This window comes from Tachypleus tridentatus, chromosome 6 (assembly GCF_004210375.1).
Source record: "Tachypleus tridentatus isolate NWPU-2018 chromosome 6, ASM421037v1, whole genome shotgun sequence".
Taxonomy (NCBI): Eukaryota; Metazoa; Arthropoda; class Merostomata; order Xiphosura; family Limulidae; genus Tachypleus; species Tachypleus tridentatus.
The window spans coordinates 20,174,069-20,201,239 of record NC_134830.1 but is presented as its reverse complement, the minus strand read 5'-3'; the positions used below and the strand labels follow the sequence as shown (position 1 = coordinate 20,201,239).

Here is a 27,171-nt window from a genome sequence, read left to right as displayed (position 1 = left end):
AATAAATAACTTGTGCATTATATTAACTATTTAGCTCAGTGTTGAAACATTTGTTACAGTGTACGCACGTCTGTAATTGGGTCCAGCATGGCCAGGTGTTTAAGGCACTCGAGTCGTAATATGAGGGTCGCGAGTTCGAATTCTCGTCATACCAACAGTGCTCCCCCCTTTTAGCCGTTGGGGCGTTATAATGTGGTAAAAGAGTAGCCCAAGAGTTGGCTGTGGGTGGCGATGACTAGTTGCCTTACTTCTAGTCTTACACTGCTAAATTAGGGACGGCTAGCGCAGATAGCCCTCATGTATCTTTGTGCGAAATTCATAAACAAATAAATGTATGCGATAAATTAATATGAAATAAATACAAATGTAAATTCATGATGTGTTCTTTTTTTTGACACAAGTACACTAAGTAAGAAAAATTTATTCGTATTAAACCTAACGGGGAATTTTACTAATCTTTTGAGGAACTCTAAATATGGTTATACATACTAACTCAAGTCACATTTATAATGAAGTATTTTTCATATTGGATATGTGGAATAATTATCGACAAATCATAAAAGGTGGCGTATAACAGAAAACTAGTGTATTATCTAAATTGTAAGAAGTATTTTAATTGGTCAAACTAAAGGCAGGTAGATTTTTTAAGTACACTGCGAGTTACATTCGAAATATTATAAGTTATTGAGAAATGTTGTTTGTAACTTACTTCTAATTACTGACTCGATTTTTGAATTCATTGTAGTTTTTCGCAATGAAAAAAAAGCATTTTAAGTAGATTTTATTAGAGATAAATTTTACAAGGATTGCTTGCGAAACCAAAAACACTAAAAAATAATAAATTTTATTCAACCAATAATGAAAATTTGAATTTCATGTCACTGAATGTTTAGCTAGATTTCGAAAAACGAAGCCTCAAATTTGAATATTAAAACTATACAAACATAAACAAGAGAAATGTTTACCGAAATGTCGCCCAGTTCCCAGAGGGTCCGCGGAAAATGTTATATAACATGGCTAAGTCTGAAATCTGACAGTATGAGGGCTGGTATGAAATATCAAGTTACCTATCACTTCAGCATAGGCTACTCCTTAAGCCTAAAAACGCTGCAAATATACATATCATTGAGAGTCATGCTTGAAGTTTTGATAGAATTCTTCGTTTAAATAAGCGTCGTTCTTAGAACCTAAAGGATGTCATAATATAAGATCCGCCTCCTTAATTTCTGTTTTCTATTGGTTGCATATGAGATTACGCAATATGTCAGTGGGAGGTAAAGGGCCGATCTCATCGAAGTCTGACAAGTATTTCTGGCACAATTTGAAGATATTAAATGGATTTGGAGAAGAGCTGCTTATCGCAATCATGTAAAATTAATTTTTCTTACATTACAGCTAGTTTGTGGTTACAATCAACATTTCGTGGTTAATTATAAGTATTCATCTAGTAGTTTACACTTTCTTTGTACCTTCCACCCCTCCTCAGAAAGTGACCTTAACGTCTTGAAAGCTCGCGCCGTGAAAGCTTGATTTGTATATTATATCCTGCCTTTAAATATTGACTTGGAGAAACTGGACAATGTTAAGTTGTATTTCTTATCTGTGTTACTTAAGAAACTATCCTTTGAATGTTTTCAACCAGTTGTTTGACCAAATGAAAAGCTGGCTTTGGTGAAGTACTGATACTGAGGGATACTTAGATACATCTATCCAAATGGAATACAGGCTAAATGTTCCGGGAAGCCCACATCTCGGCATCACACCCAATGAATCGGACGTCATGTCCATGGTGACGTATGACAACAAGGTAAGTCCAGGAAGCTTCCGTTTTGTGGAAGGAACCAAAAACAGGTTCACGGTTAGTCACCTTCTGGACCTAAACGATAACTACCCTGACCTGGGGAAGGTCTGTGAGAAGCAGGCTGTGGCAGATACACCGCAAGAACACGGTAAGTATTCTAAGCTTTTCCAGAAAAGCAATTTTGTCTTGGGAAAATTTTTATATAATCGATTTCATACAGGTGTCTATCTGTCTATCAACTCATTCTTTTTTTCAATCAGTTTTTTTCACCTTTGTACTCACGTCTTATTTCGCTTAAAGCAGTTTTAGTCAGTACATCGGTTTTTTAATGTGTTATCATATCCATCATTTATGCTCCGCGCTAGTACAGCGGTAAGTTTACGGATTTACAACGCTAAAATCAGGGGTTCGATTTTCCCTGATGGGCTCAGCAGATAGGCCGATGTGGTTTTGCTATAAGAAAACACACACACGCACATCCATCACTTATTTCCATCCATTTTTATATGGCTAGTTTTCCGTTTATTTATCATGATTTTATAAACCTGTTTAGACAATTTTATGGATATTTAAGTATTTCTGGTATACACGTTTGAATTCAACATTCATTCACTCCATCTATATATGAATATATGTATAGAAGGCAAGATTTTGATTTTCTTACTTGAAAAACAACAACTGATAAATAAATAGCACGAAACTGCTTCTCAGTTTCTTAAAACTGCAAAAATAATTCATAATAAAGTACAATAATAAACATATATAAGTGTATAAAGATTATGTAACTGGTATTTCATAAATACAGTTGTTGACATTTAAGTTGACAATCGTGCAGGTAAAAATATAAACATAATAACAAGAACAAAAGTCTATATTAAACCTTTTTTATCTAATTATTGGATTCTTTGATAAAATATTTTTCGTATTTTGGTTTAACTTATAAATCATATGATTCCCAAAATGAGAAATAGAAAGAAATCGTTATATTATGGAGGTATAGTTTCCCACAGTTTTTTAGTCATTGTTATATTATGAAGAGATATTTTCTCTCATTCGTTTGTTTTAGTCATTGTTTTATTGTGAATTTTTTTCATTTATATATTTTTAGTCACTATAATGTGAAGAAGTTATTTTGTATACACCTATTGTAGTAATTGTTAAATTGCGAAGAAAAAACTCCCTCTCTTTTTTCATTGTTATATTGTGAATAAATTATCTCCTATATTGCTGTTTTCATAACTGTTATATTGTGAAAAAATACTGTCATTATCTTGTTCAGTTATTGTTGTATTGTGCAGAAACTTACTTTTATAACACTGTTTTAGTTATTGTAATGTTCTATATAAATGCTCCCATAAAGCTGGTTTACACCATTTTTTCCATCTAGTTGTTTAGTCATTGTTATATTGTGAAGGGACTTACTTTTATAAGGCTGTTTTAGTTATTGTTATGTTTCAAATAAGTACTCCCTTTATATGCAAAAACGGCTCGTTTGGATTGAGAAAATATTTTACATAGAAGAGCGAACAACGTTTCGACCTTCTTCGGTCATCGTCAGGTTCACAAAGAAAGAGGTAACTGACCGGAAGCTGACCACATGTTTGAAGGGGTTGTGTAATTGAGTGTTACTATCGTATGAGCTTGTCCTGTTAATAGTGGTGTAAGTTCAGACATAATGGTTACATATATTCCCGACATCAGCAGAAAAATAACCAACATTTGGCAAAAACTAGTAACAAAATATGACATTCCAGGTAACGAATTAGACAAAATAAAACAATACTTAATCAACATCAATAAGTTTCCTCCACAAACCGTAGAAAACATTATACGCACACACCTAGACAAAAAGTTTAGTTTTGTTTTTCCGAGAGAAAACATGTTTTGTTTGTTTTTATATACCGGTATGATTTTTCAAACAACAAATGTTAATGAACAGATATCTTATTGTTGTTTTGCAACTGAATCTCCTACAGTAACGTTACTGAGGGTATTATATTTGTATAAACTATAAAATATGTAATATTATACTTTACTTAAAGCTATTTTTGCTCTGTAGTTTAACCTGAAATCCTAACGAGTTTAATTCAACTCATCATGAAATAATGTCATAGCAATATGTATGCTTTTCATTATAAAGAACGATACATTAATTGTAACTACGGATTAATGTGAATGGATGTTTATTCACCTAACAAAAACGTAAGTCTAATTACTGCATGTGCTTATTGTATTAGGTTGAGGAATAATTCGTGAGCGTTTTTAAATAATTTCATTCAAGCATTACATGCAAGACTATACAATACTTCAATGCATGAACACATTACACCCAAAACATTTATTATGATACTTTATTTCATGTAATACCTAGGTATATAGTATGCATTGTTTGAAACGAAATTGCAAGAAATTAAATGCGAAAAGCAGATGGTGTCGAAAATGCTCGATTTTGTCCACTTGACATTCCATTTAATGAGCTGAAAATGAAAGCAAAAATTAAAGACATATGAAAATCAAACTCACCATCTATTAGAGCAAAAAATTATCTACCGAATGACATGAAATATTTTGCGAAAGCGTTTCATTTATGAATATATTTTTTTAACTTGAAAAAACGCTCACGAATTATTCCTCAACCCAATAGCTTTCATCATATGACGTGTTGACATAAGTAGTAATTCACTAATCGATGTCAACATTTTTCTCCAAAGGTTTACCCTTTCAAAAACTTTCTTCACATTCTCGTTAAACTTTACTGTTTTTTTTCAAAAGAGCATTATTTTATAAGTGTTTAAACATTCGTAATTTTGGTAAAGAATGATATGCAAATTATTATATTTATCACAGTTATTTCTGTTTATAAATGTTGTTACATTCACAGAACCTTCCTATTGTTTAACATAAACACTCCCAAAACTGTACAGTTTACGTTTCACGCACAATTATCCACCTGAAGAGTTATAATTGGCGACATTCACCTTTCCATCCCAAAATAACTACAGAATACGCGTTAGAATGTGCACCTTCTTCCGAAAAAAAGTGATGTTCGCTTCCAAATATCCATGAGAACAGTATAAATTGTGGATATTGTAAGTTTATTCATATATTCTCAGTAATTTATCATGATATTTAAGAGTGGCATTCGGATTGTTTGTGTCAAATTAACATTTAGTCTTTGTATGTGTGTGTGTTTTCTTATAGTAAAGCAACACCAGACTATCTGCTGAGTCCACCGAGGGGAATCGAACCCCCTGATTTTAGCGGTGTAAATCCATAGACTACCAGCTGTACCAGTGGGAACGAGTCTTTGTATTGGAGTGACATTCTTATATTTTGTTAAAGAGAGACATTTGTGGTATTTGTGTCAAAATGGCATTCATCTTATATGTTTCAGAATAACATTCTTATTTTTTTTGTTAGAGAGTGGCATTCATAGTCTTTGTGTTAAAGTAACACTCGTATTTTTTGTGTTAGCTTGACATTTGTAGTTTTATATTTTGTTATGAGACAGAGACATTCGTGGCCTTTTGTTAGAGTGACGTTCGTATTCTTTGTGCCATGCTGGAACAACACGTTTGTCATTTGACAAAACGATGTTACCACAGGCTTTGTCACTTCGCTTGATATTTGTATTTAGACACAGAAGTATTTCCGAAGTCTAACAAATAAACGCTTGTCGTTCTCAGAAAGTACTTGCTGTAGGCTTGAATATTTTTTAGAGATTGCGTATTTCCACTAATTACCACTGAATTAACCTTTGCGATAGATGATATGACGTGGTAAAGGACTGTGACAATTTCGCGTTTCCTGTTCTACTCTTACAGTAGCCTGAACTCTCACCTATCTTAAATTAATTTACCTTACATATTTACGTACCTATCTGTTCAGAGTCCCTGGGTGTACCATATCAAACATCAGAAAGTATCCAGATATTGCTCGCAAAATGGGTTACCGAGCAGAGTAAGGTTTTATATCCGCAAAATGGTTGACAGAACAGAGTGAGGATTTATATCCGCAAAATGGTTGACAGAGCAGAGTGAGGATTTATATCCGCAAAATGGTTGACAGAGCAGAGTGAGGTTTTATATCCGCAAAATGGTTGACAGAGCAGAGTGAGGATTTATATAATCGCAAAATGGTTGACAGAGCAGAGTGAGGCTTTATATCCGCAAAATGGTTGACAGAGCAGAGTAAGGTTTTATATCCGCAAAATGATTGACAGAGCAGAGTGAGGTTTTACATCCGCAAAATGCTTGACAGAGCAGAGTGAGGATTTATATCCGCAAAATGGTTGACAGAACAGAGTGAGGATTTATATCCGCAAAATGGTTGACAGAGCAGAGTAAGGTTTTATATCCGCAAAGCAAAATGATTGACAGAGCAGAGTGAGGTTTTACATCCGCAAAATGCTTGACAGAGCAGAGTGAGGATTTATATCCGCAAAATGGTTGACAGAACAGAGTGAGGATTTATATCTGCTAAATGGTTGACAAAACAGAGTGAGGATTTATATCCGCAAAATGGTTGACAGAACAGAATGAGGATTTATACCCGCAAAATGGTTGACAGAGCAGAGTGAGGATTTATATCCGCAAAATGGTTGACAGAGCAGAGTGAGGATTTATATCCGCAAAATGGTTGACAGAACAGAGTGAGGTTTATATCCAGAGTTCTCTAAACAAACTACTAATTATAAACTGGAAGTAAAAGAATATTTGAAAAGCTTGGTGGTGTCTTAGTTTATTTTGTATATAGATGTGAGCACCATTATGAATCAGTTGGTTTTAAGTAAAGTTTGTAGTTAAGCACAAAGCTGCACAACAAGCTATCTGTGCAATGCATATCGTTATGTCACTTGGGAGGAGGACATTTGAAAAAGAGCTGCCTAAGTTGAACTGATGTCAGAGCAGTATCTGCTGTTAAAAGCACAAAATGTCATTAGAAGTTATCTATCGAAGAACAGTATCACGCGTCTTTTATTCAATCACACGTGACTGGATTCCATAATGATATATAATACCCACTTTTTTCATTTTCGTCTTTCTATTGTATCTGATATATACATGTCATTATAAATGGTGAAGTTCAAAAACTGTAATTACAACATAAAAAATTATCTAGCAGTAACGATTTAGTTTCGAAAAGTGTGAAAACAATTTAAATCATAGATTTAAATTCTTCGCTTTATATCTCAATGTACACAATTGAGTCGCACCCTAAAAAAACTGCAGATCAGGAGTTATTTTACGTATAGGTAAAAACAGTTGTAAGCTAATAATTAAAACATTTTGTGACGTCATATGGACAACAATTAACTATGTGTTTATTCTCTTCGTACTGTGTAAGTAATAGTAATTTCCGATCAAAGCGAGCTGTCTAGTTAGGGCGAAGCTGAAAACCTACGTGGTAATGACTATGGCTAATTAAACACTTTACTTACGTTCGTGCTTGTAAAAATCTGATTGCATCAATTCGTAGGTTAGGCATCGTTGCTGATATTGGTATATTAATCGTACTGGTGTTTATTTTTACGAGCAGTAGACGATATTCTTGACGGTGATGACCCCAGTCAACGCCGGAGAAAGCCGCGTCGCAACCGAACAACGTTTACAGCTCAGCAGCTCAGTGCCTTAGAACGAGTGTTTGAGAAAACACACTATCCGGACGCTTTCGTGAGGGAAGAGCTGGCAAAGAAAGTGGACCTCAGTGAGGCACGAGTCCAGGTAGGATCATTTTGTGTGTGTTTTTTTTTTGGAATTTCGCACAAAGCTACTCGAGGGCTATCTTTGCTAGCCGTCCCTAGTTTAGCAGTGTAAGACTAGAGGGAAGGCAGCTAAGTCATCACCACCCATCGCCAACTCTTGGGCTACTATTTTACCAACGAATAGTGGGATTGACCGTCACATTATAGTGCCCCTACGGCTAAAAGGGCGAACATGTTTGGTGTGAAGGGGATTCGAACTCGCGACTTTCAAAGTACGCTTCGAGCACCTTGACCATCTGGCCATGCCGGGCCACTTTAAAAACAATGTATCAGTTATTAGATTTGCTAAAATTTGTATTCAAAGAAAATCCCTTCTGCTTGATTCATGAAAACACAGAAACTTAAAACAACAAACACCGTTTAATAAGGTTGAATAACAAATGTGGTTACTTTATTTGAGAAAAACGTCGTTTTGTACAATAGATTAAAGGCTTAGCAGTTTTACTTCCTGCGTATTTAGAGTATTAAAGTGACAATATTCATAGACAACATCAGCAGAATATTTACATACTTATCAAACGAAATTGAAAAACATGAAATTAAGTTCTAGTATTTCTCTTAATTAGGCTTACGGTTGATAATATCACGAGTAGAGAAGGCCCAACTAATGATTCAATGTACTTAATTATTATGAGTTTTAGTTTTCTTGTGAATTGACTCATGATATTAAATTTGTTTTATATAAGATCAGTTTTATTAACGTATAATTTAATTTATGTTTTGATGTAGTTAGATTATTTTATAAGATCAGTTTCACTAAAGTATAATTTAATTTATGTTTTGAGCTCGTTAGATTATTTTATAAGATCAGTTTCACTAAAGTATAATTTAATTTATGTTTTGATATAGTTAGATTATTTTATAAGATCAGTTTTATTAACGTATAATTTAATTTATGTTTTGATATAGTTAGATTATTTTATAAGATCAGTTTCACTAAAGTATAATTTAATTTATGTTTTGATATAGTTAGATTATTTTATAAGATCAGTTTTATTAACGTATAATTTAATTTATGTTTTGATATAGTTAGATTATTTTATAAGATCAGTTTTATTAACGTATAATTTAATTTATGTTTTGATTTAGTTAGATTATTTTACAAGATCAGTTTCATTAACGTATAGTTTACTTTATGTCCTGATATAGCTAGTTTATTAACCAGCTTCATTGACATTTATTTCAAGTTAATATCTTATTTTGATCAAAAGCGCTAAATAACTCCAGAACAATATTGTATTTTTACCACTAAAATTGCTCATTTGTTAAGTTATTTGGAATAATTAGCTGATAAAATAATATTAATTTTAGAATACCTGTATTAATGAAAGTTACTTGTGACAATTAAAGAACATGCAGACATCCTATATAATACATGTGTTTTAGTAACATTGAAAACACGATTCTTTGTTATGCTATTCACAATCTAAATGACTACCTGAATTGTTACTATTTAAACCTGTTTGGTTGTTCAGGGTCTATCTTGAATTTGTAGATAAATTAAAGTTGTTAAAAACAACAACTCAGAAGAGGAATCGCAAAGTATGACATTGTGACAGAATTTGGCACTTCCATCTTTCCTTGACCACCAAACTTGTCCTGAGAAGTTACTGTTATAAAGCTTATTTCAACGTTCCAGTGAGATATGTGAGAAATAAATAAGAAAATGAATTAATAATCTTTATTACTGTAGTATACTGAAATCCACCCGAAGAATTCCTTTACAGAAAATGACCACGCTTTATTTTGTCAGCATGCTATATTGTATAATTTGTAAATGTTTGTTTTTAAATTTCGCGCAAAGCTACATAGCTATGCTAGCCATCCCTAATTTAGCGGTGTAAGACTGGAGGGAAGGCAGCTAGTCATCACCACACACCACCAACTCTCGGGTTACTCTTTCACCAGGGAATAGTGGGATTAACCGTAACATTATAACTGCCCCACGGCTGAAAGAGCGAGCATGTTTAGTGTGACGGGGATTCGAACCCGTGACCCTCGGATTACGAGTCGAGTGCCTTAACCTGACCGTGCCGGGCCCAATTTGTAAATGAAATTATGTTATAAATCATAAAGGAAAACGTCCTTGAACTGGAGATATCTTTCAAAACTTTACAAAACCCATGTCAGTAGATTTCATATTGCTACTTATGACATATTAACTGCAATGGTAAAATTTGCTGGGAAAAAGCCTCAAGAGTTAGTATGTTTAGGTAAAAAATACCAGAGTTATTTCATCCGGAGGTCATCGTTTCGCATGATTCTCAATGCACAAAGATCTCGCTCACGAAACGTCACTCTATTCTTAGTTTCAGTGGAGATGTGAATACTTCGTTCACATTAAAGTTAGTGGATGAACTTGTATAAAGACGACATTAAATACAAGAAAGAAAAATAACTATTCCGATTTAACGACCATGTTTTATGTTATTAGTTACACAACATCGTCAGTTCAGGTCCTGTTCAATTGTCTTAAATTAAGTGTAGTTTTGTACGAAATTTAAAACAAAACAAACCAGTCCAAACTTTAAAGAAATATGGAAACAACAACTAAATCTCCACGTTATAGTTAAAAGAATACTTACAATTTAAAGAATAGAGAAAAAAAAAACAACACGAAGGTGTTCTAATAGGGCTTAGTTCTAAATGTCTAATTAATAATGCCTGTTTTTTTATACATAATGTCCTTTGGTTTGAGTTGAAATGTTCTTTGATTTGAACCACTATGTGACGTACCGTTAAACTAATGTAAACACATTCACAACAGATATATGTAAACAACATACGACCTCCTTAACTTTTGAATCGCATTTTTTATTTTGAATTTTTTTAATGGAATGGGAGGTTAAAATATGATCTTCAGAGAAATTTGTGGCACGTTAAGGTGTCCAATAAATTGTTTTTTATTTTAAAACTTAAAGAACCGGTGAACAAAATGATGTTTACTTGTCAAAGCTATGACGAAATATAGATCTACTTGTTGAAGCTCTGGCTAAATAAAGGTTTACTTGTTAAAGCTCTGGCTAAATAAAGGTTTACTTGTTTGTTCATCATTATGCAACATATAATTTAAGAGTATGTAAACCTTCAAATAAAGGGTAGAAGGAAATACACTCAGAGCAAACAGAGTTCGAAATCTTATCGTAATTTAGTTACACCAAACATTGATGATTGGATGGTATTCATTTAATTATAAGTTCTCCTTCAAAATCTTGTAAGTAAAGTTATGAGGAAAACAGTTCTTCTTGGCATGATTTCCAATGTTAATAATTTTTAGATAGAACGAAACTTACGTACCTGTTACTTTAAAGGCTCTATGAAACAACACAAAATATAAATTATTCTTGAAAACAGAAAGTGTGAAACGCCTGTAATTAAAATATAAAACCTGAAAAGCTATTATCATGAACCAGCTTTTCATTCTCGTCACATCAAACATGCTCACCCCTTTTATCCATTCGGGCGTTAATATGTTGCAGTCAATCTCACTATTCGTTGCTAAAAAAGTAGCTCAATAGTTGGTAGAGGTAGTGTTAAGTAGCCGCCTTCCTTTTAGTCTATCACTGGTAAATTATGGACGGTGATTGCAGATGACACTCGTATATCTTTGAGCGAAATTCCGAATAAAACAAACCTGTAACGAAGAATGTTATTATTACAAAATTTACGTTTCTGTGACGGAGTAAGTTGAACCTCTTTCTTTAATAACGAAACGTTTCCACTAGAAGATGGCTTTGCTATTATATAGGAAAGATTACTGAAATTTAATGATGCAGTTTACACATTCTATTGTCCCCCGCTAGTACAGCGGCAAGTCTACGGATTTACAACGCTGAAATCATGGGTTCAATTCCCCTCAGTGGACTCGGCAGATAGCCGAGTGGCTTTGCTATAAGAAAATACACACACAGACACTTTGTACTTCAGATAACAACAACAAAATCCTACTTGAGGGTTATCTGCGCTAGCCGTTTCTAATGTTTAAATGATAGGCTGGAGAAAAGGCAGACTTTCAACACCACCCACCGCCAACTCGTTATCTTCTTTAATCGGATAACGGGTTTTGATTGTCAATGTTATATTGCACTCGCAGCTTCTAAGTGCGGAGCGCGATGTTTCTTTGTTTTTCTTTGCGGTGACATAGGTCAAAACATAGGTCAAACAACGAAACGTCATATGCATGCTGACTATTGGACGACTCATGAATTAGAGAAACCCTGGGAATCTCTTTTATGTTCTTTACCCTGCATTGAATACTGTATATGATTTTTAGTGAGTAAGGTGAATGTGGGTAGAGAGATATAATGTATTTCAATGTAAATATTGCTCTTTTAAGTTGAACTTTTAACCTATTCGTTTTAAAGTGTACAAAGCACTTTCCTTGTCGTTTTAAAGTGTACAAAGCACTTTCCTTCTCGTTTTAAAGTGTACAAAGCACTTTCCTTGTCGTTTTAAAGTGTACAAAGCACTTCTTTTCTGGTTTTAAAGTGTACAAAGCACTTTCCTTCTCGTTTTAAAGTGTACAAAGCACTTTCCTTCTCGTTTTAAAGTGTACAAAGCACTTCCTTTCCATTTGATACACGATTCGAGAGATAGTTTAAATATGTCAAAGAACTTTCATTTTCAGTGTTAAAAACTGATTGGTCGTATATGAATATACTTAGAAATGAGTATATATAGAAAAAAAAGACTTGTAAACAAAATACTTTATTTTAAAAATCAACAGAGACAGTTGATATTACTACCTAATTACACCATGTAATAACATTTTTACTTTTTTCTTGTTCCTGGGCAGAAAGTGTTATTTCTCAATTGCTTATGCCTAAAGTAAATGGAAAAGACCTATTTTTCTCTTCAAACTTTGCTTTTGTGACCTGGGAGCGTATAACGAAAACGTGATGGGAGACTATACGTGAAAGTAACTTACATTACAGTTGCAAATCTCGAAAAACAACTCTTCTAAATATTTTTATTCATTTTTGTATAACTTTAGTATAAATACATGTAAATCTGTAAATATGTTGTTTTATTCAGACCTTATGTAAATTAAAATGTACAAGTTTGCCCGTTTTACTCAGAAAATAGGTTAATTTCTAAATTTCATTACCCAGGTCACAAAAGCAAAGTTTGAAGGGAATAATGACCATTTTCTGTACTTTTACAACATAAGCAATTAAGAAATAACACATACTATCCAGGAACAAAATTTGTGTTTCATAGTGTTATAGACAATGCAATTTTTAATGTTAATGTTATACAGTAATGAGCTGTTGATTAAAATATAGATAAAACATATCAGGACTACCAATTAAATATTTTTAAAAGTCATGAAAATTTATAATGAACAATACATATAAATTATAATCTGACCACTTTCTAATGTTTACGCTCAAAGATAGATAATGTTATAATTCGTGATCTAGAAACTTTATCTTAAGGTTGGGGGAACAAATGTTATTCAATACTTTTTCCGACTTTACATATAAATAAAGATTTATATTGACGTTTCTATAGATTAGGTGGTTTATATTTCAAGTACTCGCTTTGAATCTAATACAGATCCACCTGTCGGGTGTTCACATTAAAATTTGTTGATAAGCGCAAAGTTTCCCTTTCTGTGTTCACTCTAGGGATCGAACTTTTAATTGTAGCGTTTTCACCCTAATTCGTATCCTGAGCCACCGGGCTAGCATTAGAGGACTAGTTTACATCTTATGTTTGGAAAATTTTGAACATTGTAGAAATCTGCACGGATATACAGTGAATAAAATGCTTCATCCGTTCAGAACAGAATACACCTTTAGTCAGATACACTGCTGGCCAAAATCCTTACGGTCAATGAACATAAAGAAAAAAATATGCATTTTGCGTTGTTAGACTCAACCACTTATTTGAGTAGAGCTTCGAAAGATGAAAATAAGTAAAAGGAAAATAAAAATAAAAAAAAACTTTTTTAGCATTTAATGAGGAAAATGTGAACACTGAAATTAACCTAAATACCAGCTGGTCAAAAGTTTAAGTTCTTTATTAAGAAACAAACATAAACAAACGCAAAATTAAAGAAGCCTTACTTATACAACAACTTAAACCCAAAATAAACCAATATAAAGGAAACCCTTTATACCTATATTAATATAATAAAACAAATAAAATTATATATTCAAACATCTAATACCGCCCTCTACATTCCGACACTCAGTTACACAACCCCTTTCAAACATGTGGTCAGCTTCCGGTCAGTTACCTCTTTCTTTGTGAACCTGACGATGACCGAAGAAGGTCGAAACGTTGTTCGCTCTTCTATGTAAAATATTTTCTCAACCCAAACGAGCCGTTTTTACATATAAATTTCCTACCCTGTTTAGGACTTCTTTTTGATATGGTCTTAAACTTTTGACCAGCTCGTATTTAGGCTAATTTCATAGTGTTCACCTTTTCCCTATTAAATGCTAAAAATGTTTTTCTTATTTTTATTTTCCTTTTTCTTATTTTCATCTTTCAAAGCTCTACTCAAATAATTGGTTGAGTCTAACAACGCAAAATGCATATTTTTTTCTTTATGTTAATTGGCCTTCCTTTGGCCAATAGTGTAAGTTCAGGTAAATATTTCTAAATTTTCTGAACGTGGTTTGCATGTTGTATGATATTCTCTTTAATCAAATTTATAAAGGTCGTAAATGTGTAGTCATTTTGTTTTTTACACAGGTGAATATTACTTATGTTAATAACAAGAAGTTTATAGTATCATTTTAACCTTATATCTTACCCTCCTCTGGAGGATTGACTCTATCTCAAGGGGTGGCAGAGATATTCATACAGATTGGTAATGAGTTTGGGGATTTTCCCCCATAAATGTTATTTTAAATAGTTGATGATGTGTGTAGCTTTAGATTCTGATACAGACCTTGTCCATATGACGTCACACATTTCCAGTCAGAGGAATGCGATGCCGTATTGGAGGAAGATAGAAAATTAACACGTGCAAGGTATACTATTAAAAAAAAATCACACGAAGATGATGATGAAGTTGGTAAGTACTTGTAGTGCTGCTAACTACCGCAATATTGATGATGGTCGCTGGATCTATCATCATATAAACAACTGAGGCACCATTAGTGATGACGAGAAACCCACTTGAAGTAAAAATGTATTCTCAAGATGGCTGGTATGGGTGTTAAACCTTTAATTAAAATAAAGTACAGAACAATGTTTCGACCTTCTTAAGTCATCTTCGGGCTACCATTGTTCTGTGCTTTATTATAATTAAATTTTAATACCCATACCAGCCGTTTTCAGAATACACCGGAAGAATCACTTGACCCAGTTGGTTGCGATAAACAGAACTCTGCTGTATACATTTACATATATATTGAACAATTGTGAGGATTTTTTCATCACTACGCAACATTTGTGTCTGTTATACCTCTCTCTTAGACAACCGAAAGGAAACAGTCGTTTATCAAGTACATGTTAATTTCATTACATACAATGTACTCTGTTGTCAAGTACAATAACTAGAGAAACAGTTTTCTCTACCGTAAGAAAACTGTTATTATATTGTATTCTGAATGCATCTGTTTTAATATTTTTATTATATGTATTATTATAAATAATATATAAGAACAAAGTACAATATACAAGTGTCACGAATGCAGTATTTAATTCAAGAGTAAAAAGATTTTCAAATAAAGGATATTCACTCGGAGCACACAGAGCTCGAATTGCACAGGGTGTAAGATACATATTTGTTTGTTTTGTTTTTGAATTTCGCACAAAGCTACTCGAGGGCTATCTGCGCTAGCCGTCCCTAATTTAGCAGTGTAAGACTAAAGGGAAAGCAGCTAGTCATCACCACCCACCGCCAACTCTTGGGCTACTGTTTTACCAACGAATAGTGGGATTGACCGTCACATTATAACGCCCCCACGGCTGAAAGGGCGAGCATGTTTGGTGCGACGGGGATGCGAACCCGCGACCCTCAGATTACGAATCGCACGCCTTAACACGCTTGGCCATGCCGGGCAAAATACGTGCATCAGAAGTACAGAACTTTTACTTAAAATATATTTCAGGATTTCACCTTGAAATAACACAATATATCACGTTACAAGTTTCACGAAAGCATGTTTTGTTATTAACTAATACTAGTATTAAACACATAACAACTTGAAGTTTTCCATTGTTTGTTTTTTTCTCTTAACTGTGCATTTACCTTTCATCATTTGTTTTCCTTTGACGGGAATATTATTAATCAGAGATTATCCACCGTTTGTTGTTTTTTTTCGAAAAAATTTTGAAATCCATTCATTGACGAAGGGAATATTTTGTGGAGCTAATGTCACAAGTGATGAGAGTGCAACTGCCCTTCATTTTTTGCAATAACACATGATGATAAATTTTGAAATCCTACATTAACTTGAAGATGATCTCATAAGATCGAAATGTTGTTCTCTACTTTGTTTTAATAAAAGTTTTAATACCCATACTAGCCGTCTTGAGATACACTTTTACTTCAAGTGAGTTTCTCGTCATCACGAAATATAATAGCTGGTAAGGATATTGCAGCATATCACGTAGAAATTCACTCTGACAGAACACGTAGTAGTCGTAATACTGATATCAATATATGTTAATTAACAGCGAAACTGATGAAAAATATAATTTGTCCATACGAATTTTGACTTCTTTATACATGTGCTTTTGTTTTTATAGTGAATAACTTCACATCCTGATTGTCATAATCATATGTATACTGATGTCCCTGACAAAACAAGCTAACAAAGTATTTGAAGATATCCAACCTTTTATAGGCCTTGAAATATTTTGAACGTAAGCTGATGACGAAATTTTTAAATAATTATGATATCTTGGTACCGTACGTTTAATATACTGCTAATCCTAGACATTTTTCTGTCTTCTAACTCCTTGACCAGTGTTTTAGGGAAAATATACGGGACATATATTCCCATCAAAGAAAGTGTTTTTTTCTGAATAGTGTCATCTATTCTTTGCTTAAGTGATTCACTTCAGTTTAGAATGATAAATCCATTGTATTTTTCTCTAGAAATTGTATTTATTGAAAGGTTATTAGTGGTGTAATCGTGCTGTTCATTTCCATTCACGTGACTTAAGTCACGTGCTTGCATAAGGTCTGTTCTTCACTTTAACGTTTAGCTAAATTTCAGCAGTTAATCAAAACATCTTTATTGTGTGTGGACGTGAACTTAAACTGCTCTTGTCAACTTGACTCCTTACTACAAGGACCAGTGAGTTTTGTCTTTACCATGTGTGAACGTGAACTTAAACTACTCTTGTCAACTTGACTCTTTACTACAAGGACCAGTGAGTTTTGTCTTTACCATGTGTGAACGTGAACTTAAACTACTCTTGTCAACTTGACTCCTTACTACAAGGACCAGTGAGTTTTGTCTTTACCATGTGTGAACGTGAACTTAAACTACTCTTGTCAACTTGACTCTTTACTACAAGGACCAGTGAGTTTTGTCTTTACCATGTGTGAACGTGAACTTAAACTACTCTTGTCAACTTGACTCCTTACTACAAGGACCAGTGAGTTTTGTCTTTACCATGTGTGAACGTGAACTTAAACTGCTCTCGTCAACTTGACTCTTTACTACAAGGACCAGTGAGTTTTGTCTTTACCATGTGTGAACGTGAACTTAAACTACTCTTGTCAACTTGACTCTTTACTACAAGGACCAGTGAGTTTTGTCTTTACCATGTGTGAACGTGAACTTAAACTACTCTTGTCAACTTGACTCCTTACTACAAGGACCAGTGAGTTTTGTCTTTACCATGTGTGAACGTGAACTTAAACTACTCTTGCCAATTTGACTCCTTACTACAAGGACCAGTGAGTTTTGTCTTTACCATGTGTGAACGTGAACTTAAACTACTCTTGCCAATTTGACTCCTTACTACAAGGACCAGTGAGTTTTGTCTTTACCATGTGTGAACGTGAATTTAAACTACTCTTGTCAACTTGACTCCTTACTACAAGGACCAGTGAGTTTTGTCTTTACCATGTGTGAACGTGAACTCAAACTGCTCTCGTCAACTTGACTCCTTACTACAAGGACCAGTGAGTTTTGTCTTTACAATGTGTGAACGTGAACTTAAACTACTCTTGCCAACTTGACTCCTTACTACAAGGACCAGTGAGTTTTGTCTTTACCATGTGTGAACGTGAACTTAAACTACTCTTGTCAACTTGACTCCTTACTACAAGGGCCAGTGAGTTTTGTCTTTACCATGTGTGAACGTGAACTTAAATTACTCTTGCCAACTTGACTCCTTACTACAAGGACCAGTGAGTTTTGTCTTTACCATGTGTGAACGTGAACTTAAACTGCTCTTGTCAACTTGAGTCCTTACTACAAGGACCAGTGAGTTTTGTCTTTACCATTTGTGAACGTGAACTTAAACTGCTCTTGTCAACTTGAGTCCTTACTACAAGGACCAGTGAGTTTTGTCTTTACCATTTGTGAACGTGAACTTAAACTGCTCTTGTCAACTTGACTCCTTACTACAAGGACCAGTGAGTTTTGTCTTTACCATGTGTGAACGTGAACTTAAACTGCTCTTGTCAACTTGAGTCCTTACTACAAGGACCAGTGAGTTTTGTCTTTACCATTTGTGAACGTGAACTTAAACTACTCTTGCCAATTTGACTCCTTACTACAAGGACCAGTGAGTTTTGTCTTTACCTTGTGTGAACGTGAACTTAAACTACTCTTGTCTACTTGACTCCTTACTACAAGGACCAGTGAGTTTTGTCTTTACCATGTGTGAACGTGAACTTAAACTGCTCTTGTCAACTTGAGTCCTTACTACAAGGACCAGTGAGTTTTGTCTTTACCATTTGTGAACGTGAACTTAAACTACTCTTGCCAATTTGACTCCTTACTACAAGGACCAGTGAGTTTTGTCTTTACCTTGTGTGAACGTGAACTTAAACTACTCTTGTCTACTTGACTCCTTACTACAAGGACCAGTGAGTTTTGTCTCTACAATGTGTGAACGTGAACTTAAACTGCTCTTGTCAACTTGACTCCTTACTACAAGCACCAGTGAGTTTTGTCTTTACCATGTGTGAACGTGAACTTAAACTACTCTTGTCAACTTGACTCCTTACTACGAGAATCAGTGAGTGTAGGTGTACTTTTGGAATAAAATATTGTTTTACTAACTTTAGTTTGTATTTCCTTGCTGTCCGTCTTCGATATATTCTCTGCAATAATTTTCTATAATCTGCATTTCGAAAACAGTTTTTACTTTATCTTCTGGTATTTGTTATCCTGACCAGATAGTTTTATCTTATCTGCTGGATATCAATAGACCTGGCTCTCACGTAACAGGAATCTTTTATAAAAATATATAGTTATATACCTGTTCGTCTATTGTATTTTGGGGATCCGGCATGGCCAGATGTGTTAAGGCGTTCGACTCGTAATCTGAGGGTCGCGGGTTCGAATCCCAGTCGCACCAAACATGCTCACCCTTTCAGCCGTGGGGGCATTATAATATGACGGTCAATCCCAGTGTTCGTTGGTAAAAGAGTAGTCCAAGAGTTGGCAGTGGGTGGTGATGACTAGCTGGCTTCCCTCTAGTCTTACACTGCTAAATTAGGGATGGCTAACGCAGATAGTCTTCGTATAGCTTTGCGCGAAATTAAACAAACAAACTCTCGTGTTTTGGACGTACATTGACAATCAACCAATAGTAATACTACTGTATTTATCCAGGCCTGTATGACATGCACAAAAATCGTCAGAACAAAAAATATGGCTTTCAGTAACAAACACTTTTGTAACCGTTTTGTGTGGTATTGCACCACAGTAATTTTTATCTTATCTGTCTTATTATGATGTAGTGTTGCCTATTATTAAGGGGTTATGCTTCACCAACTTTAGTGATATACACGATAAGAATGGATGTCTTGCAAATGACCAATATAAATCATGTTTCAGCTGAACGGACAGTTAAAAACAACTGACCGTGAGTCATGCCTCAAAGTCATCAACATGACTGAATTTGTAACAATGGCTTAACTATACAATTAAAAATTTGTAACACTGTTTTTGTTTCAAGTTGTTCGTTCTTTTTTCTGTGAAGTGTGCTCTTGTTCTCCACCTCACGTGCATTCATGTGAACATGAGACAGTATTGTAGAAGCCAAAGCTAATTACTTTGTCCATCTGATGAGTAAACCGTAACTTTACAGAAATGTTCAAGAGCAGTGCCTAATAGAGCGAAAAGATGAAATCTTGCAAATCAGTATCATAGACGTAGAGGCGATTATTTAGACGAGACTTGAGCTCTCAGGTTCTCAACAAAATTAAATGAGGCGTGCGCAACTTGGCCACTTAGGAGCAAAGGTCATGAAAACGTATTTTTTATTTAGCCAACAGCCGCAGAAGCTTCGTAAGAAAGCGAGAGAGCGCCACTTCGTTACTGAAATCGGAAACTGATCCCACTTGGATCGGTCTATTTCCCCCATGCTCTCCACAACACGTGCGCAACCACGTGTTTTATTGCCAATTCTGTAAGCAGCTTGGAAGGTCCCGTGACAGGGTGATGGTGCTATCTCATTTTCGTGCACAAATCATATGTATTCGCAGAAAGTTTTCCCTCGACATTTTCTTTGTTAATTTGAGAAATTAAATATATCGTATATTTTAGCTCGCTATTCCGCTCAGGAAGTGAAACTGGTACAGAAAAGTTCCCATTACTATTTTAACTTTATATTCACCTCGCTTCATCGCACCTAGTTGCTCATAACTTACTGTATTTCTTACAGTTAGCACACCACTAAAATATCTCAAGCCTTTTCATACCATGAAAACACTGTGTGTGTATGTATATGTTATAATGTCTGTGTTCTAAGCAAAAGTATTATATTCACCAGGAATAAAAATAAATATAACAAAATATAAGATTAAAAACCTGCCATCTACAGATTTGTTTGTATGCAGTTAACTACGAAGCGACACTGTGAGCTATCTATGCTCTGGGGCCCGGCATGGCCAAGCGTGTTAAGGCGTTCGACTCGTGATCCGAGGGTCGCGGGTTCGAATCCCCGTCACACCAAACATGCTCGTCCTTTCAGCCGTGGAGGCGTTATAAAGTTACAGTCAATCCCACTATTCGTTAGTAAAAGAGTTGGCGGTGGGTGGTGATGTACTAGCTGCCTTCCCTCTAGTCTTACACTGCTAAATTAGGGACGGCTAGCGCAGATAGCCCTCGAGTAGCTTTGCGCGAAATTAAAAAAACAAACAATCTATGCTCTGCCCCCCCCCCACAGAATCGAAACCCGGTTTCTAGCGTTGCACACCTGCAGACACACTGCTGTGTTACTGGGGAGGGGGACTTGAGATTTGTGAGAAAAGCGAAAATGTTAAAAAAAGAGTTTATGGTATAAACAAAACAAGAAACCTGTAAAGGTTCGTACTGTAGCATCAGATGAATTTTGAAAACTGTAATAAATATGGATTTAAGGATTTAAATAACTTCTCTTGTTTTGACGACAAATAAAATATTATAATTCATTTTATGAGAAATTGTTATTTGATACTCCTGGGAAGGAGTGGATTTTCACATAGCTTTTTTTCCACATACATGAACATTTTCTTATTAAATTTTTTCTTAAAGTTAATGACAGTTTCTTCCAGTGTTTCCATAGAGTAGAATAAATTGTTATTTAGAAATCTGAACATTTGAGAAACTAAATAAAAATATTGAATAATATATCATACGTTAAAATGAACATGATACACGAATGTAAGTTTCTTCCACTTTCCATAACAGCTTCTACACAGGAGCAAACTTAAAAGTTGAACTGAAATTTAAATATATTTTTTTGTCTTAGGTTTGCCAATGCAAATAAACGTCACACGTATATCCAAAACAATCTGTGTTATATGAAATATATGCATTCATTCGTCAATTTTAGAAACCATTCTCTTCTCGATCTCATCGGTTTTAGCTTCAATAACACTTCTAAAGATGTAATTTAGAAACCATTCTCTTCTCGATCTCATCGGTTTTAGCTTCAATAACACTTCTAAAGATGTAATTTAGAAACCATTCTCTTCTCGATCTCATCGGTTTTAGCTTCAATAACACTTCTAAAGATGTAATTTAGAAACCATTCTCTTCTCGATCTCATCGGTTTTAGCTTTAATAACACTTGTAAAGATGTAATTTAGAAACCATTCTCTTCTCGATTTCATCGGTTTTAGCTTCAATAACACTTCTAAAGATGTAATTTAGAAACCATTCTCTTCTCGATCTCATCGGTTTTAGCTTTAATAACACTTCTAAAGATGTAATTATAAAACCATTCTCTTCTCGATCTCATCGGTTTTAGCTTCAATAACACTTCTAAAGATGTAATTTAGAAACCATTCTCTTCTCGATCTCATTGGTTTTAGCTTTAATAACACTTCTTAAGATGTAATTTAGAAACCATTCTCTTCTCGATCTCATTGGTTTTAGCTTTAATAACACTTCTAAAGATGTAATCGGTTTTAGAAACCATTCTCTTCTCGATCTCATCGGTTTTAGCTTCAATAACACTTCTAAAGATGTAATTTAGAAACCATTCTCTTCTCGATCTCATCGGTTTTAGCTTTAATAACACTTCTAAAGATGTAATTTAGAAACCATTCTCTTCTCGATCTCATCGGTTTTAGCTTTAATAACACTTCTAAAGATGTAACTTAGAAACCATTCTCTTCTCGATCTCATCGGTTTTAGCTTCAATAACACTTCTAAAGATGTACTTTAGAAACCATTCTCTTCTCGATCTCATCGGTTTTAGCTTCAATAACACTTCTAAAGATGTAATCTAGAAACCATTCTCTTCTCGATCTCATCGGTTTTAGCTTCAATAACACTTCTAAAGATGTAAGTTCGAAACCATTCTTTTCTCGATCTCATCGGTTTTAGCTTCAATAACACTTCTAAAGATGTAATTTAGAAACCATTCTCTTACCGATCTCATCGGTTTTAGCTTCAATAACACTTCTAAAGATGTAATCTAGAAACCATTCTCTTCTCGATCTCATCGGTTTTAGCTTCAATAACACTTCTAAAGATGTAATTTAGTGTTGTAAATCGATAGATTATTCTCGTCATGGGTTAAATCGCTGATAAGAAAACAATAAAACAACTTCCTTATATTTATCTTATCTTACAACAACGCTGATTGAGAACATTTCTCCGTGTAAACTGTATCAAACTCAATGTTTCTTCATTTGTCTATACTTTTTGTCACATCGAATTCGAATTCCATTCTGACAATGTAAGTTAATCACTATTTTTGTCAAACATACCAACAGTCGTCCAGAATACAACTCTTTCCTCGATCAGAGGTTTAACCGAATCCTAAAGTAGCAACTCCATTTGAGCAATACACACAATTAATCGTGATCCGCATTATCAAAATACCTAAAAACTGACGTATTTTAGCATTTTCAATTTGCTTGTTTTAGAGCAAAGGCAGATCGCGTTATCCGCTGTGTCGAACGTAGAGAATCGAATCCCAGCTTTTAGCACTGTGAGCCCGTAGACTTACCACCATTCCATCGGGGGACATTTTAACATTTAACTAGTTAAAATAACAAATAAAGTGCTGGATATTATTTCTTTTTGCGTAAAAGAACTAGTGAGACAAATTTTACTAACAAAAAACGACAAAATTGTTAAGTTGGTCTTTCCTAGAAAATCAAACGAAGTAAAATTTGAGCAGCAAATCTCTAGACCTGTTAAAATACAGGGTGGCCCGTAAGTCCCTACCTATCCATATGTTATTATGTTATATTCAATTACGCATGTATTATAAATTTTTCTTTTTTTTCAGAGAAATATGGCCGATGTAAGCCTATTTACACTTGAAGAGCGTAATGTGACAAGTACATTGGTACATGAGTGCAAGAATACTGGTAACAGCACAGATACACTGGATACACAAGATATATGGATGGGTAGGGACTTACAGGCCACCCTGTACATGTTGGACCAGTTACAGGACATAGTAAACCCCTATACTTGTTAAAATATACGTTGAATCAGTTAGAGAAACGTAGTAAACCCCTAGACTTGTTAAAATATACGTTGGACCAGTTACAGAATGTAGTAAATCTCTTGACTTGTTAAAATATACGTTAGGCCAGTTACAGAACGTAGTAAACCTCTAGAAGTGTTAAAATATACGTTGGATCAGCTATAGAACATAGTAAATCTCTAAACTTCTTAAAAGATACATTGGACCACTTAAAAAACGTAGTAGATCTCTAAACTTGTTAAAATATGTTGGGCAAGTTACAGAACGTAATATGCTTTAGTTAATTTGTTTTTTTTTTTTAATTTCGCGCAAAGCTACGCGAATGTTATCTGCGTTAACCATCCCTAATTTAGCAGTGTAAGACCAGAGGGAAGGCAGCTAGTCATCACCACCCACCGCCAACTCTTGGTCTACTCTTTTACCAACGAATAACGGAATTGACCGTCACATTATAATGCCCCCACGGCTGACAGGACGAGCATGTTTGCCAAAACAATATAGTAATGATGGCATTTGTTATTGTGTTGGGATGATGCAGGTGCCATCCCTACACTTATTTCCTTGTTTGAAAAGTTTCTCTTGTAAAGTTTATGACATTATTTAACATTGTTTATAAATTTATGACGACTTCAAAATACATACATGATTACCTTCATTTCTTGTTAATGTTATGGTTTTCTCGAAACTTTAACTCTCTCGTATGATTTCTATTGTAAGTCTTCCGATTTTTTATCCAGAAAGCATTTGCCACAATCTTAGAGGATAATTAATTTCTCGAATTAGTCTTATCTTCACTTTGAAACAATATATAGTTATAAATGTATGTCAAATGAACAAAACTATATATTCATTGACGTTGGCAAACAAACTGCTCAACTTACAAAAAACAAAAATAAGAGGAAACTTTGTTTCCGATACATTGGTGTGAAAAGTCCAATATAAAAATATCCCCAAACGTGATTGTAAATATATGTATATCAAATGCATTTCTGTAATCAAAACATATGAGAAACAAATGTGAATGTCATATGGAAATCATACGTGTTATTGTTTTTTCACTTCTCAGATTTTAGTGTTTGAATTATCCAGAAATATTTGAAAAAGTAGGTTATGAAAATGGAATTCCCTTCAATCAAATAAAACGTTATGTGCCTAGAAATATTTAACTACTAGATACAAGAAACCGGGAATAGATCTTATATGCATACCATTTTTCATTTAGAGTAGAAACCTTTAAACATAAACATTGATGAGGTTTAAGATAGAGATAAGAAAGTTCTAGTAAACTAGCTTATAGTTTGCAGTTTTTGTTTTGTTCCACAAATGGAATTTTAAAATGAATTGTTAGTTATTCCTCTTGGCAGACAAGTAACAAACCATACTATTATTCTGTGTAGGTGTGGTTCCAGAATCGAAGAGCCAAGTTTCGTCGAAATGAACGCAGTATTCAAGCCCAGAAGAATTGTTTGAACCGCAACGGCCAAGAGATAACAATCATTGAACAGCCAGTTACTTCAGTAACGACAACAGTAGCATCTTTGAATCCTAATTCGTTAAGACAGGGATCTTCCACACGCATAGGCCATTGGAAACCTTCTTCAACAGCTCTGTATAATCCAGTGCTTGGTTCACCATTCACTACTATGTCAGCTTACTCTTCCTGTGCTATGGTCTCAGGTGCTCAAGAATTCAACCTCTCTTCTATCCAGTCAAACCAAAATCCACTGCCAATACAATACAACCTAGGGAACACAGTACCCAATTTCAGACTTTGTAACTAGGACTACAGCTTCTCGACGGTGTTATCGGAGGCACCTTTGAATTGTATACGATATTTAACTCACACTATATAGAAAGGGAATAATCATCTTCTAAGAAAAAGTTACAGTCTTGGCAACTATAACAACGCGAATTCCATATGAAATAGAAACATACCAGCTTACTATTATTACAAACTTTAGTTACTGACAGAATAAACTGAGCGCCATCCCATGATAAACGAACAATTATCATGGTTTTGATTACCAACTGTAATAATTAAATAAAAGAAACGCGAACTTCGAAAAAAAACTAATTGGTGAAGCGTATATCACCATCTTATATATATATATCTTTAATATAATGTCCTAATTGTTATCTTCAAGTGACTAAGAGAATGGTGAAATATATTAAAACATAGAAAATGTAGGGAAACAATTACACAGGGCTGCAGTTACATATTTCTTTGGACCGGAACATACAATGTACATCCATGCAGCACAGGACTGAATTATCCATTAAAGCCCGCTTAAAAAATCTAAAATAAATGGGCAATCTAGGTACGTTTCGTTTGGAATACTGTTATAGTTCAAAAGTGCATTTTACTTGAGCCTCAAGATTAAAACTGAATTTCCTTTGATGACCGAAGATAATTCTTCCTTTTTTGGTTGTCTGAACTCCTATCCTGTTTTCAGCAAATGCCAATGATAAGCGTTACTTGTTTATTAAAGTCAAGCAAGTCAGAAAGAACGTCAAAACTTGTTTCCAGCAACTTGAATTTTGATATTATGCTATATGACTCAGTGTTACAACTTGTATAATATTATTTTGTTACATTTCCCCTGGTGGTACAGCGGTAATCTTTGGATTTACAACGCTAAAATGAGGGGTTCGATTCCCCTCAGTGGACTCAGCAGATAGCCCAATGTGGCTTTGCTATAAGAAAAAACACACACACACATTTTGTTATGTAATGACAGAATTTAATGACTGATATATCGTGCTTTCTATGGACACAAAATGAATAACGATAGTATTACTTACAAATTACTAAAGGTACCATAATACTCTAACGTAACGTCGTGAATAACTTCCACGTGCTTCGTACAAAAAACATCTTGAAGTATATAAAAAAAAAATGTATATTTTCATTAGCTTATAGACTTTGTTTAAAACTAATAATTAGTGTTCATTTTCACGACAAATGTTACACAACACGAAACGCCAGTTAACAGGTTCATTTTTTCAAGACATTGGAGCGACTAATAAAGAAGCGTCTCCACTGCAAGAAAATAAGTCATTAAATGGTCTTATACAGTATAATTAGCACAGAGACCAATCAAAGTGTAATGACAATTACCAGAAGTAATAACATATATTCTGTGTATGTAATCACTTCCATTGTATTCATACGCCTTGTTTACTCCTTCCATCTAATATCCAAGGGACAAATATAAATTTGTTTCATAGAATAAAGTTCCGTAAAATTTAAACAAGAAATGTATATACAAATATATTCTATTTTACGATAAATTTTAACTAGAAGCTTGAAAAATGCAAATCAAACTTTTTTAAAGCATTTTTTTCATTTATTGTAGCATTATTATATATTGTGAACACATGACAACTGTAAGGGCATTTTGTGAAAATTGTTTGTCAATAAAGTTTAATGATACAATTTTACTTTTTTATCAGTTCTTATTCTTCACATTGGATGATGTTTGGTGTGACGGGGATTCGAACCTGTGACCCTCGGATTACG

At 34.2% G+C, this 27,171-nt stretch overlaps 1 protein-coding gene across 2 annotated transcripts; it reads left to right on the top strand.

The window, feature by feature from the left end:
- Positions 1 to 1,202: 1,202 nt before the first annotated feature.
- Positions 1,203 to 27,061, top strand: LOC143252057 (paired mesoderm homeobox protein 1-like). 2 transcript variants are annotated; one of them, XM_076503642.1, is made up of 3 exons: positions 1,203 to 1,949; positions 7,337 to 7,524; positions 25,049 to 27,061. In XM_076503642.1, the coding sequence occupies exons 1-3, from the start codon at positions 1,715 to 1,717 to the stop codon at positions 25,430 to 25,432; spliced, it is 807 nt and encodes a 268-aa protein (XP_076359757.1). In that variant the 5' UTR covers positions 1,203 to 1,714; the 3' UTR covers positions 25,433 to 27,061. The 2 variants fall into 2 exon arrangements, with proteins under 2 accessions (XP_076359757.1, XP_076359758.1); XM_076503643.1 differs by having other exon boundaries at positions 1,209 to 1,949; positions 7,340 to 7,524.
- Positions 27,062 to 27,171: the final 110 nt, after the last annotated feature.